Below are 14,261 nucleotides of genomic sequence, written 5' to 3'. Positions count from 1 at the left end.
TCTCGCGTGCACGTGTGCGTGTTTGTCTTTTCTTTTCATGATTTGCTCTCCAGATTCGTGCCCGGTCCACAAAGCTACTGCTCGTGTCTACGTGCGGGACGACGTCGCGGTGCCTTCGTGTTTGCTGTAAAAAAAAAAACCCCAAACCCCAACAACCTCCCGTTCCCCTTCAGCCCGCGTCTTAACGGCCGCATATGAAAAGATCCGGAGCATGATTTATTCCGTCTGCGCGCCGCCTTCCATCTCAAGTGAGCTTATATTCCGTTCACAGCCTGTTCAAATCTTTCACCTCCTACTGTGTGAGGCGTGATTATGAATTGTGATTCATTTCAAAGGCACATTCAATAAGGAGCAGTTTTGACTTTGCACTTTATAGATTTTTATTTTATGAGCTCTTCAGCACATGGTGGTGTTTTTATTTGTCTGCCACCTTTTATATTATACGCATCAGTGTCTCTGCTGTCGTGGCCAAAACTATAAAAAATTAAAAAAAGAGGTTTGAATAGTTATGTTAAAGAAAAAAAACAAAAAACGACTTAATTTGTTGATAACTTTTTCCTTCTTGCAACTGTAAGATGAGAGTTAACGTACAGTGCTCGCATGGGGGAGTGTGGTCTCAGACTTTAGGACCCCCCCTGTACAGGTGTAGAGATATTTGATTACCAGAGTTTGTGCAAGTTATTTAATAGGTGATGTCATCACTGGTTCCTACAGCGGAAAGTTAACAGACATTAGTCGACTGTAACCGACCACACGATCAGATGTCAGACTGATTCCATGAAGAGTTCCATTGTGTTTAAGAATATTACGCGGCCATCGCTCGAACACAGAGTGAAGTACTATTAGACGACACCAAGGACGCATTGATTTGCAATTAGATGCACTACTAACAAATAAACACAAAGTAGTTTGTGTTTTGAACACAGACGGTACATTGAGATGGAAGCGTCTCCACTTCATCCCACTGTACAAAAAGGAAGCCAAAATATTGCGGGTATGGGAAATCTTGGAATGTTGGAACTGCGGTATCAAGGTCCCGCCCGATACACACGCTCGACCAATCGCGAGTTAGTCTCGGCTGTCAATCGTGATGTTTCGCACGGATTTTATAGCATCAAATAACAAATAAAACACTTGAACATACCTCAGTCGGATAAGATCCGTCTAAAATGACAGAAAACAACTCTGGGAAAAACAGAATGGATGTGTTATTAGATCTTTGTTGTTGTTATGTTGTGTTCCATCTGCTAACATGGAGGCAGGACTTATCTATACTGCGGTCAGCCACCAGGGGGCGACGGAGATGTTATGGCCTCGCTTTTGGGGAGCTGTCGTTGCTGAGAAAATTAAGAAAATTAAGGAAGACGAGCGAATGATGAATGAAGGGCTGTTTTCATTGTCCCTCATCTGTACTAGTTAACGTGGCGTCGCTAGCTAGCTTCAACATGAAAGTGCTTTTTAGAGTAAGTTTCTACAGTTTCGCCTGTCGTCGCGTGGTACAAACATCTTTCCTCTTTATCTCGGCGACTCTTGTTAGGCCTCCGATTTACAACAAAACTCTGCGTTAATCTTCCCCGATAAGCCCTCGGATGCTTTCGCGGTTGCGCCGTTTGTAGTTACAGACCCGAGATCAAGCACGACGGAGCTTTGACTCAGCGCTCGCCGCTATCTGATCCCTGCGTGGCGATTGAAGACCGTTCAGTCTGCGATGAGACACTCGGCCCGCTCGGTGCTCCCTGCAACAGTTAGGAGACGGCGCTAAGTGCTCGGCGTGGAGGGAGGGAGGGATTAATAGTTGAGCGCAGCGCGGCAGCTGCCCTGACAGCCTGTCTTCTCCCCACAATGCAGCGGGGTAGGAAAAATCAAAACATCATCTGGTCGGAGGTCTGGCTCATGTCGACCTGACAACCGTTTCTGTCATTTTGGACATTTTTTACAAACGAGACATTTTTTTGCGGTCACGTGTTTCCTCTGCGCCGTTTCCCATCCTTGTTTTCTTTCTCTTTGCAGCCGCCGCCGAGGCTGAACATCCGTGCTGCAGCTGTGTTTGGACACAATCTTCACGCTGAGGGCGGCTGATAAGCTTTGTGAATGGCTTGTTTTTCACTCAAGCATTCAGAGTGTGCCCAGCATGTGTTGTGGCCAATTTGTTTTTGGAATGAATCAAAAGATTCATCCCCGTGGATGAATGCGGAGATGCCAAACATTTTTTTTTTTAATGATAATCTATCCATCAGAGTTTGAGATTTCTTCATCAGTAGTAACGTATTGTTCTGATTGTTCCATGAAGAAAAGTAAAAAAATAAATAAAAATGAAATGATGCAAAAATGTGAAATTAATCATTCTGTCGCGCCACCATTTTTTGGATGGATTGCCACTAAATTTGGCTTCGAGATTCATGTTCCCCTGAGGATGAATTAATCCACTTTTCATTTAGTTCAGTCAAACTTTTGGCCCGGTCCAATAGCTTCATTTACAATCTAATACAAACCATCGGCTTCAGCCATATTTTGTAACGTAGAGGATTTAATTGTGAAAATGACATAAATAAAATATCCATTTGCTCAATAAGGTCATAAGACATGAATGACCTGATTGGAAAATGTGGAGGTTGTCAATCCTGTGAACTTACTGGAAAAGCGTTTTTAAATTCTGCACTACAGTTTACCTTGTGACGCTGTTGTGTAATATCGTTAGTGCCATTTGACCTCAATGGGAAGTTAATCTGTGGGAAAAGGGAACAGAAGCCAGAGCAGATGACAATCGGGAGCTGGAGAAAAAGAAAGAGAAACTTTTCACTTCTCTTTGACAACTCAACTCCACCTAGTTTCCTTGAATCATTGTGACCGAATTTTACCTCAAATCTGACCTGAGATCGTGGAGACATGCTGCATCAGTGACGATTATTTTAGACCAATCGGAGCTGAGTGTAAGTCTGATGACACGGACAAAATGAGCATCCTGTTCCAGCACAATAAATGAGCATCAGCGTACAATCACTTTTTGCTCTGTTTGTAATGCAGTCGCACGGAGACTGATTTCTTTTTACCTCCTCAGAACCAAGGTAAGTGCATACTTACACTCATCTTGATTTAGATTATTGAATATTTTGATGTAAGTAAATGCTTCGCAAATTCAGTTGGATCTACTTATGGTTATCGTACATGTATGTTCATATTATTTGAGTATAATCACACGTAGATAAACTTAATTTGGTGGACGATCCAAAGGCAAACCACAAATGACATTATATAATCTGGTTCAATCCTTGCAAATGATCCAATGTCTCCTTTTACTTTATTGACATTGTTAGTATTAATTTATCTATTCAGTGCAAACTGAACTGGCAGCAAACTAACAACAAAAGAGTAACCAGATCATTAAGGGGGACTAAGATTTTAAATGTTTTAAATACTTACTTTCAATGTTTAAAACCAAATACCAATGGTTTTAAGAAACATTTCCTCTGCACAGGGAAAAAGTGACACCACTATTGGAATGGATCCATTTGAAATTGATGACGGCATTTATACAAAGAGCCTCACAAAGGACGGCCTTGTTACCCATGGTATAGTATCATCCCGCAAACACATGGACGGACAGGACACCAAGTATTTTATATTCTGCTGAACTATGTGGTTGCTTCTGTTTCAAGGAGAGAATCTGATGAAGAGGCAACACTGTCTCCAAGAAATTATATCGCTAAATTGGAGAGCTTGATGGACTTATTCAATTCAATTCAACTTTATTTCAGAATAACAGGGGGGTCCATAGCAATTATAAAACACAGTAAAGAAAGGGAGAAAAAGAACAAAATATATGAAGAAATAAACAACAAAATGTAATTAATATGTTGTGCGTGCGACTTTGATAGAATCCAGAGTTTGCAGTTTGCATCCAGGCTCTGGTCTTGTAGGTTATCAAAAGGATTATGTGTTGGACTTTATGTGGTGAATAACTATTAGTACAATACCATTTCACAGTATTGTAATAATTTCATAACAAAAATTACACAGCAAGAAGAGAAAAAAAAATGTTCTCGAGCCATATCCAAAATTATGACTAACTACTTTTGCAGAAAACAAGTAACTGATTTCTTATGTTTGGTTTAGTGGATTTCCAGAGAAGAAAACAGCCGTGCAGATGTGTGACTGTGTGTCTTGGGTTAATGTGTGCTCTCCTGTTGGCCGCCAATATAGGACAAATCATCTACTGTAAGTGATTTTATTTTCACTGTCAGAAAAAATTACGAATTATTATTAGAGCTTGACAAATAGAAACAACAAGAATGATAATATGTTTTAAATCAAATGATCTAATCGTATACCTCACAGATAAGATAATCCGCCGTTGCTCGTCGGCGGACCCCCTGCCGGCCAGTTCCGATGCTCTGACTCAGGAGACGGACCATCTCCAGAGAGAGAATGAAATCCTGACTATGGAAAGAGACCGACTGCAGAACAACCGCGATTCTTTAGCTGCAGAGAGAAAACAACTAGAGGCCAGACTGAGCAACCTGACGGAAGAAAATGACCAGCTGCAGCACCGTTACAATTCTCTGTCAACTGAAAGAGATGAGTTGAAGGCCGGTTTCGGCAATCTGAAAAACGTACAAGACCGGTTACAAGCGGCTCGCGACACCTTAAAACGAGAGCAACAAGACATGCAGAGGAACTTTGAGGTGTTACAGAGTGAACGCACTAACCTGATAACGGGTAAAGAGCAGCTACAGACCCAATATGGTAACCTGCAAACTCGTTTCAGTACACTGGAGGCAAACAGAGATCAGTTACAGAGCGATTACTCCTCACTGCAGAGGGACAAGGACCAGTTGCAAAGAAGCTTCAATAACCTTGGTACAAGTAAAGATCTCCTTCAGACCAACTACCATTCACTGCGGAAAGACCAAGACCAATTGCAAACTACATATGAAACTCTGCGGAGGGCAAAGGAGCAGCTGCAGACCCAATATGGTAACCTGCAAACTCGTTTCAGTACACTGGTGGCAAACAGAGATCAGTTACAGAGCGATTACTCCTCACTGCAGAGGGACAAGGACCAGTTGCAAAGAAGCTACAATAACCTCGGTACAGGTAAAGATCTCCTTCAGACCAGCTACAATTCACTGCGGAAAGACCAAGACCAATTGCAAACCCGATATGAAACCCTGCGGAGGGCAAAGGAGCAACTACAGACCAATTACAGCAGTTTAGCAACAGGCAGAGACCAGCTACAGGTGACGGTCGACAAGTTGACGGTTAAAGTGAGAGGTAAGATATTTTTCTGGATTTAGTTTAGATTTGTAATCTGTGTTTTGATATGTGGTTTGACATGATCCCTTTCTCTTTATTTTTTATTTTGCAGGCATGCTCTGTCAGAGTGGCTGGCAGAAGTTTGATATGAGCTGTTATTTTGTTTCGACCACGATGGCAAACTGGACGGAGAGCAGGCGAGCCTGCGTCGCCCAGGGAGCAGATCTGGTGGTCATGGGCAGCAGGGCTGAACAGGTAGGAAAGACAGAAAGAAAGAAAGTTGAGGAGATGAAAAGAAGATTAAGAGTCTGCAGCCATGCTAGCAGCTCGGTGAACTGGCCCAGTGCTGTGAGATAAATCTGTCCACAATGTCATAAGTGTGTGAAGCCTGTTTGCTCTTGAATCACCAGCAGGGGGCGACTCACTGGTTCCAAAAAGAAATCTGTTTCTATAGAAGTCTATGAAAAAAATTACTCACTTGATTTATAATGTCGGTAAACATTTTCCCGAGGAGTTTGTTTAAAGTTTTCTGCAATATGGCGTGATGATAATTCTGTAAATTGTGGTCTCACATTGTGGTCTGGAGTATGCATTGGATGATTGACAGCTGGTACCGTCGAATACGGCCATTGTTGCAGGTGTAGGTGGGCTCGTACTGGATGAACTCTTAGTTAGACCCAGGCCCCGCTCCTGCGTCTCAATGGTAAAAAAACAAAAACAAGATGGCGCCGGTCAAAACATTAAACTTGAGGCTTCAAAACGGCAGCTCACAAAACCAACAGGTGACGTCAAAGTAGGTTGGGAACAATCTCTGTATGTAGTAAAAACTTGTCCTGGTACATCCTGTAGATTTAGAAAATAATAATGTTTTTACTATGGATATCTGTCGCCACTCCCCATGATACCATGGACCTAGCATTGTTAAAAGTGTCTTTCCTTTGTGAAGTAAAAGTATAGGAAATAGAAAATATACAAATCCGTCAAACGGTGTGACAAGTACTTGTATCTTCTGTTTGTTCTACACTACCAGGTGTTTGTTAACGGGTTACTGAGCCATGGCCATAATGCCTGGATTGGTCTGACCGACAGTGTTCAAGAGGGGACTTGGATGTGGTTGGATGGGACCCCAGTTACCACGACGTAAGTTTGAATTGCCAGAGTGTACGGACGATTGGACAGGCTTCTTCACTAATCATCTTTTGACTCGCACAGTATCTGAAACTGAGCCACATGTCGTAATGTGGACTAACTACACCTACAGTTATTAAACAGCTAATGTCTTAAGTGATAAGTAGCAATGATTCAAATCTTATGTTCGGATGTTTCCTAAACAGCACTGCTTATTCTGCTCAAAGGTCTGTGCTGTCAACCTGAGAACGGCCTCCGCAGAGACGTTGGTTTCAGCAAAAATTCATTATCGCATGCGAATGTGTTTGAAAACATGCACCGGTGGTTCTGGGGGCACTTCAGAAATTACACGTTGGCTACACAGTGCTATTTCTATGCAAATGACACTGGGATACAATCCCTTCAGTCACAGTTTGAGTCAGAAGTGACGGGGAACAGCAGGTGATAGGCAAAAACTCAATGCTGTAAAATATTGTCTTTTCTTGTGAATTAGGTACTGGCAGCCTGGGCAGCCCAACAGCCATGAGGGGAACCAGGACTGTGGAGAACTTGTAAAGGTATCCCTCAAAGCAGAGGGAGAATGGAACGACGACGGCTGTTTTGGTAAACAGGTCTGGATCTGTGAGAAATGAGATCACAATGATTTAAACTGATACCTAGGTCTGTGGGCTAAAGCTCGTCTTTAAAGTTTAACTCTGCTGATATTCTGTTTTTGCTCAATCGTCAACAAGTCCCATGAAAGCTGAACCGATGATAGTCTGGTTTCCATCCAAATTGACTGTGGACTTTCCATCCACTGTTGCCGTTATGTATAATGTTATGTGAATATAAGTGGTTGTTTTATCGAGAGTGGCAGTAGATGGTGCTAATTTTCCAACTTGGGTACCATTAAAACACAGAAGAAGAGGGCACGATGCGATGACGTAAGTAGAAGAGCCCAAATCAAAGCTCAAACGAAGTGAAACCATGAGATGGAAAGCTTGGAGAACACTGTTGCTTTTGCTATCGAAACACCAGCTTTGCAACTTCTCCCCAGTGTGAAAATACACAATTTTTCTTGAGATAATTTCCACTCAGGACCTTTTAATGCACCGGTTTAAATTAACTTAAAAATACGGTTAGAATACATAGATAGATTAATGCAAACAAATATTTATTGTCATTGCCAGCTTTTTAATTCTAATCCTGTCAAAGTGTCAGTTCAACCAAACTAAAAGATTCTATTTCTCATATTTCTACAAGAATAGTAGCAGTTGCCCTGTGGAGAGAGCATACCTCGGTCAAAGCTAACGCCGTGTATCGCCATGTTAAAGGAAGTGAAACAAAAACTCCCGGATCCACTTCAAACATGAATGGGTTCTTCCTTGTGGTTATATGCCAACCCTCCACAAACTTTAAAGGAAATCAGTTTAGTCGTTTTTGCGTAATTCTGCTGATGAAAAACAAAAAAAATTTGTCACTTTTCATTGTAAAATGTCACAGAACTATTCCTTCAACCGAATGAAAAGCTCAAAATGCTTTTTACAAAAAAGCTTTTTGTAATTTGGGTGACGCAATATGTTGTGAGAATTGCTAATAAAACTGTACTGTTTGTCAGATGATTTGCATTATGTAATGGAATATAAATTTTTCGATTGTACAACTCAAATAATGAATAATGTATATTACAAAACGCATACACAACATTTGCATATGTTATCAATTATTTACTCATCTGCTCTATTCATCACATGACACTCGATGAAATTCGTTCTGCATTGCAAACCAATTTTCCTTTTTCATCAGACTTTTCATTTGAAATTTTGACTTTATTCTCCACATTTTGACTTTATTCTCGTCATTTCTACTTTATTGCCCAGATGTTAAATAAAACAAAAAAAAATCTTCCCCCTCATTTTTCTTCTTCTTTTGCCTGGCCCTAATACTTTTCCATACAAAACAGATCGTTCATTGATACACAAAGTAAGCTTGAGGTGAAACCGGGTTTGACACTTTGAAGATCGAACTTATGTTGCCAATATTTCATAGATATTCTAGACAGTTTGTTGCTCTGTGTTTTCTGTAAACTTAATGTCCCTGTGAGTCGAGAAAACGGCTCAAGCTCTTGTTACAGTCTGCAAATCATTTCAGTGTCAAGTTTGAAGTTGTTTCTCGGAGCGTTTTCTGAAGAAAGCCGCACCCGGCAATACCACAGGCCGAGCAACGCGCTGCACTAGTTTATACAAAATGTATGAAATAACTGCAAAGTTAAGGTTTGAACAACCTTACAATGACTGCAAATCTCATCCCGTCTTCTAAAATCATTGGAAAAAGTGTAACTTTAAGAATCAAATTGTTGCATTTCTGATACAGAGTAACAACAAAAAAAAATTGGTAGTGTTGCATTTACTGCGGAGCCGTCACTGCTCGTTGCTTTACGGCCTACAGGTGTCGCCTTGGTCCACCCCTGCATCTAACCCTGCTGCACACAGAGCTGACGGAGATGCGTCGGGACACAACGTTGACAAAGCTCTCCGCCGCCACACTACACGGGACTACGTGTTATGTAACACGGTGCCAGAAAAGGCACGGCACAACATTTTGGAATCACTCACGTTCTGGCCTGCGGCTTGAATTGGGCGTGGTGGCGGTCCCACAGAAAAGCAGAGTGCGCTCACTCCTGAAGAGGGCATCTCAACCATTAATTGGCTTCCCCCCCCCCCCCCCCCCCAAAAAAAGATGAGTCCAATCCAAACCGTATGTGGCCGGGTGGTGAGATGGGGCTCCCCCCCTCAGGATGTAGGCGGGTTGTGAGGTTATGCTTTGCGCAGCCCGGCTAAAAATAAAAGATCAAGGGGCCCTCCACCAGACATGTTGGTCTGGTTAGGCTCACAGAGCTGGAAAAAAAAGGGAGGTAGGGAGGGGGTGGGGGTTTCCAAAACAGTTGAAAGGTTGTTGCATGTGGATTAGCCGGCCGACTTGATGGGCCATGTACCCGAATGAATGAGGCTACAGCAAATTCGGTAGAAAGTTGCAATAATTTTAACAGTTGAACTAAACTCGATGACACCGCAGTTGTCGTGCACAGTTTTCAGCTTTTCAAGCCTTTGGGTTCAGGTGGATGGAAGCGGCTGACGGACGTCTGGGATCTGGCCTTACAAGGAGAGTCGCTGTCGACTTCTTGTGGTGTGATGCTAAAGGGAGAACATCATATTTTTACAGCCTGCGAGCATTAGAGTTTGCTTATTGTGGGAACTGTTGGGTTCCTCTCTGTCATATTGTGAGGTCTTGACCTTGCTGTTTTGATTTGACGCTACACAAATGGAATTTGTCCCACAATGCTGTGAAGTTTGCATTTCAGAAGTACAAGCTAAACAGACGACAACCTTCTGTCCGTTATAGAAGCTAATTCGCCACTTCCATGGTTTTTCAACACCTGCTGAGTCATCGGCAGCTCCAGTTCACTTGGCGTTACAAAATATGGAGGACCACAAGTGCCATAGAAACAGTAATACATTGTTTTCATTAATCAGTGATTAATTGTATATTCAAAATAAGCATTCATAAATCTGTTTGAAAATGTATTTGTAAATCTGGAACTGTGGACGGAATTATAGTTAGTGATACATGTTTGATATTGTAATGGGCAGTAATAAGAGACATCTTGAAAAGAATTTCCAAATCAACAATTAAATTGTTCATTGAAAAGAAGCGTTGACAAACGTTAGCTGTCTCTTGTGGGAACAAGTATATTGCTTTTGTAGCCTATGTCTTTCAATCTGTGATGGAATTTAGTATTAATAAGTATTTTTCTATATCTTTGAAGAAAAAAAAAAGATGATATAATGTTGGTGAGTGCAGCTTCTCTGCGCAAATATCTTCTTTTTTAGTTTTCTTAAAAGTGAAGCAAAATCGTCCTGATCGCCCCCTGGTGGCTGGCTGCAGTGTAGGTCATTAACCCTGCCTCCTCTATGGATGGAGTTTCTTTATTTACAGTCCATGGTGCAGGCAAACCAGGATTTCAGGAGAGCCCTCGCTCATTTACAGCCTCTCGCATAGTGAAGGAAACACTTTTCTGTTGCAGCCTCGATTATTTATTTAGGTTGTCATCTGTATGATTGGATTTTTTTTTTCTTTCTTTCAAGTTGTTCAAGTTTCCTCTTCTCCCTGAGGCTGGAGGAATCAATTTCATCAAAAATGTGAAAGTATGACATTTATAGCACACACAAAAAAAGCTGAGTGAAAATAACAGAGCAAAGAGGAAAAAAATGCAAATGGTATACCCAGACCACTTTGTCTCGAAACTGAAATTTCGATTAAAGAATCCTTCCCCTGATGGTGCAGAGATTAACTCACATTACCGAACAAAGGGTTTTGTTTGTAAAGAGCATTATCTGTTACCGACGCCATGTTTACATGCCCTGCAGCTGTCAAACGCTGTGAAATGGATCAGAGAGAAAGCAGCCTTGCAGACAAATGATAGTCCTGGCAGGGGGACGAGATTTAAAGCCCACGCCTGGTTGGAGGTGATGGGCACAGTCGTCTCTTCACTCGGGGTCAAGACGCAGGCTCGGGGTTGGTTGTTTTTATCCAACTTACATTTGGAATATTAAAATACGTACCATTTCAATAGAACAAAAAAATAATTGTCGATTTGAACACTTTATTTTAACGCCTTCAGTTTAACATGTATGACCATTATACAAATGTTTTCAAACATGACTACCGTTATTCCATGTTATCACGTGTTTATACACGGATTATGCTTCATAAGAAAAATCTCCAGTTCTTTACAGAAGCATTAATAAACACTCAAATATGTCCTCACTGTGTATCTGCTGACAGATGCATTAGTGTTATATGCCATGTACTATTATTGATATTAATTGATTTTTCTATTGTTTTTAAATTCAGATGAGGTGAAGTGTTTCCATACAGTAAGTAGATTTTTAAATTCTTTAATTCAATACTTGCATTGAAAGACCCTGTATGTGGAATTTGTATGTGATTACAACATATAAAATGTTTTCTGTCTCTTATCATGGCACCATCCTTACAATATAGAAATAGTTTTCTATGGTTTTATTAAATTTGTGCTACAAAACAAAATAAAAATGTAATAACACCTAAATGGAGATTTCTAAATTACTGTTTTCATTGTAGATTTATAACAAATATTTAATTCTGCGTGTCATAGACATCATTAATGCGTTGGGATGCATTCTAGTGCAGCAGCTCTAAAACACAACACGGCTCTTGGGATAGAAATGTTGGTTTTGTACTTTTGTCCAGGCAGAAATACTTCATCAGCGTGTGGAGGGAGGAACATGAATTATATTCTTGGTCCCCAGATGCTGAATCATTCTGTCTTCGGTGATTCTCCGACTTTCCTGTAGCAGCATTGGCAGGTTCTCATTTTTTGGCCGGAATGTATTGACAACTGTTGGATGGATTGCAGTTAAATTCCAGGCAGATGCCCACGGTGCCCAGATGATGAATTCTCATTCACTCATCCCGTGAAATATCACAAAATCTCCTTCAGGGACGGCATTTAAGCTCCGGCTAAAACTGTTGCTGAGCTCAACATCTCGGGGGGGGGGGGGGAAGCAGATGAGAATTCATGTGACAGAGATTCAAGCCAGAAATCATGAGTCTATTTTTAGTGTTTCCCCTAATCACCCGCTGGACTCCTGAATGAATAATGAATAGTCTCCTGTCAGTATGTATCACCAAAACCAAACCAGGCCGAGCATCCAAACATGTCCGTGGTCTGGGAAAAAGGCTCAGAATCCGCCGCTCACAATGGGAGCTAACTATGTTTTTGTTATCAGTTTTTTTTATTTGTCCTTTTAAATGCGGCCGTTCGTGACCCCGGTGACCGTTATCGCGCAGCCGAGAGCATCTCTCCCATCTGAGCCGAGGGGAGGCGGCGGATGAGGAGGGTGAAGTTGCTGAGTGGCTGATGGAGATAAGGGGGAAATGACTGTGGACGGGAGACGCCATCCTTCAGCCTGTCACACTCTGCACTGCCCATATTAATTAGCCTCCGTAACTCATGTCCTCGTCTGAAACGGGCCACTTCAGGGAAATATAAAAAAAGCGGGGGGGGGGAGAAGACTTGTCGTCGCTTATCTGCTCTGCACACAAAAACAAACACAGCGAGACTTTTTTTTTACCTCACTAGATGCAAGGATGTTGATATGGGCAACATTCAGATAATACTGTAATAATTACATAAATTATTTTTTATTACAATTCATTTTTAAACTTTTACTTAATGATTCCCAAGAATAGTCGATCTTTACTCTATTGTAAGAGTTAAAAAATAAATAAATAATATCCCAGATGTGGAATCCTGATATTCTCATTGGTATTCACGTTTTTTCCTTAATATTTTTAAGAAATTGCTTTTAAACAACAAATTTTATGTATCTCCAAATGTCATTATTGATATTTTATTATGTTTAAGTCCACCGCGGTCAATAATCAAACCCAATCTTAAGTTGGAAATGGGATAACACCCAATTAACAGTTATGTAATGTTCCATGTTTTCCTTAATTTTGTTGTAATAGAACCAAATAGGATCCACCCATTTCTGCCATGGAGTTCTTTAATAAGAAATTAATAACAATGTGGATGAGTTTGCATGAACTGCATAAATTCATTCATGAAAAACAAAACAATTCGTACATTGGTTACATATGAAAATCACAAGAACATTTTTTGGCATTGATGCAAAAACAAAAACTGAAGTCACTGCGGTTTCCAATTATCATGATTTGTCGGTAACCATATTCATGTCTTCGCTCCAGGGGTTTATTGTTTCTATTTAGTTGTTACCTTGGCAACCACTTCTCTCTCAGGTCCCTGGTGGTCGACAGTTTAACAAACAGAACAGAAAGTGGCTCCTCGGAGCTCAGACCACAAGCCCTCATGTGAAAGCTCTGTCCAAATCCAACAGGAGCCACTAATCAGAATCAGAATTCATTGGATCTATGTGTTTATTTGCTGACTGGGGTTTCTCACAAGAGGAATTTGCTTCATAGTTTTGCTGCACGAACACGAACAGAGTGATTACAAAAGTCAGGGGAAAAGATAAAGAAAATTAAAGTGCAAGTGCGGTTGGAATGAGGAGAACGACAAAAGACAAGTACAAGAGAACAATCATAAGTGAAACCTTTGCAATTAAAATGAAAGTTTGTGCAGTTGTTGGCGCTGTGGCCTCACAGCAAGAAGGTTCTGGGTTCGAATCCCGGTTGGGACCGACCAACCATGTTCTCTCTGGGGGATACTCTGGCTTCCTCCCATAGTCCAAAGACAGGACTGAATGCAGATTGGGGCTAGGTTAATTGTAAACTCTTAATGGTCCGTAAATGTGAATGGTTGTTTGTCTCTGTATGTTGGCCCTGTGATGGGCTTTTGACCTGTCCAGGATTTACTCTGCCTCCCAATGTCAGCTGGGGTTGGCTCCAGCTCCCCACCTCAACCCTTAAAGGGGCAGTAAGCGATTTTGGAGAAAGCTTGTCCCTATCTTTGTTTTTTGTTGTGATTGCATTGCTCTGACTGGGCTGCAAAACCCGCAACCTCGGGTATGGGAGGCCAACGCGCTTGCCACGAGGCCTAAAGCCCGGTCTAAGCGCTGTTCGCTAGCACGTCTCTTAAAGTGTCGACGAGTGATGTTTACAAACTGCGCTCGCAGTGTTGTGTGGTGCGGTCCGCGCCATTTTTTTTGGCGTTTGGATTCACGGAGCCAGGGCTGAGCCGAAAACCCGGAATTTTTTTTCCGGCTTACACACAGAACCGACAACTAGCAGATCGTGAGGGATATTTGCAGATTTTGTTTTGTTTTGTTTTAGAACCGCTTAAAGGATAAAGTGGTATATAGATAACGGATGGAATG

General features: G+C 41.4%; 1 protein-coding gene across 1 annotated transcript; it reads left to right on the top strand.

The window, feature by feature from the left end:
* Positions 1-2,913: 2,913 nt before the first annotated feature.
* On the top strand, positions 2,914-7,977 carry LOC118319716 (C-type lectin domain family 4 member M-like). Its single transcript, XM_035650288.2, has 7 exons — positions 2,914-3,065; positions 3,476-3,569; positions 4,114-4,215; positions 4,336-5,271; positions 5,366-5,508; positions 6,284-6,393; positions 6,875-7,977. The coding sequence occupies exons 2-7, from the start codon at positions 3,500-3,502 to the stop codon at positions 7,011-7,013; spliced, it is 1,500 nt and encodes a 499-aa protein (XP_035506181.2). The 5' UTR covers positions 2,914-3,065; positions 3,476-3,499; the 3' UTR covers positions 7,014-7,977.
* The last annotated feature ends 6,284 nt before the right edge of the window (positions 7,978-14,261 follow it).

This window comes from Scophthalmus maximus, chromosome 9 (assembly GCF_022379125.1).
Source record: "Scophthalmus maximus strain ysfricsl-2021 chromosome 9, ASM2237912v1, whole genome shotgun sequence".
NCBI lineage: Eukaryota > Metazoa > Chordata > Actinopteri > Pleuronectiformes > Scophthalmidae > Scophthalmus > Scophthalmus maximus.
Note: the sequence above shows the minus strand (reverse complement) of the source record. Positions and strands in the feature narration are given on the sequence as shown.

Excerpts from the sequence above, each read along its gene's own strand:
- LOC118319716 (XM_035650288.2), top strand. The coding sequence starts at position 3,500 with ATGGATCCATTTGAAATTGATGACGGCATTTATACAAAGAGCCTCACA. Across the intron at positions 4,216-4,335 it reads TATAGGACAAATCATCTACT|ATAAGATAATCCGCCGTTGC; the intron begins GTAAGTGATTTT and ends TATACCTCACAG. Across the intron at positions 5,272-5,365 it reads GTTGACGGTTAAAGTGAGAG|GCATGCTCTGTCAGAGTGGC; the intron begins GTAAGATATTTT and ends TTTATTTTGCAG.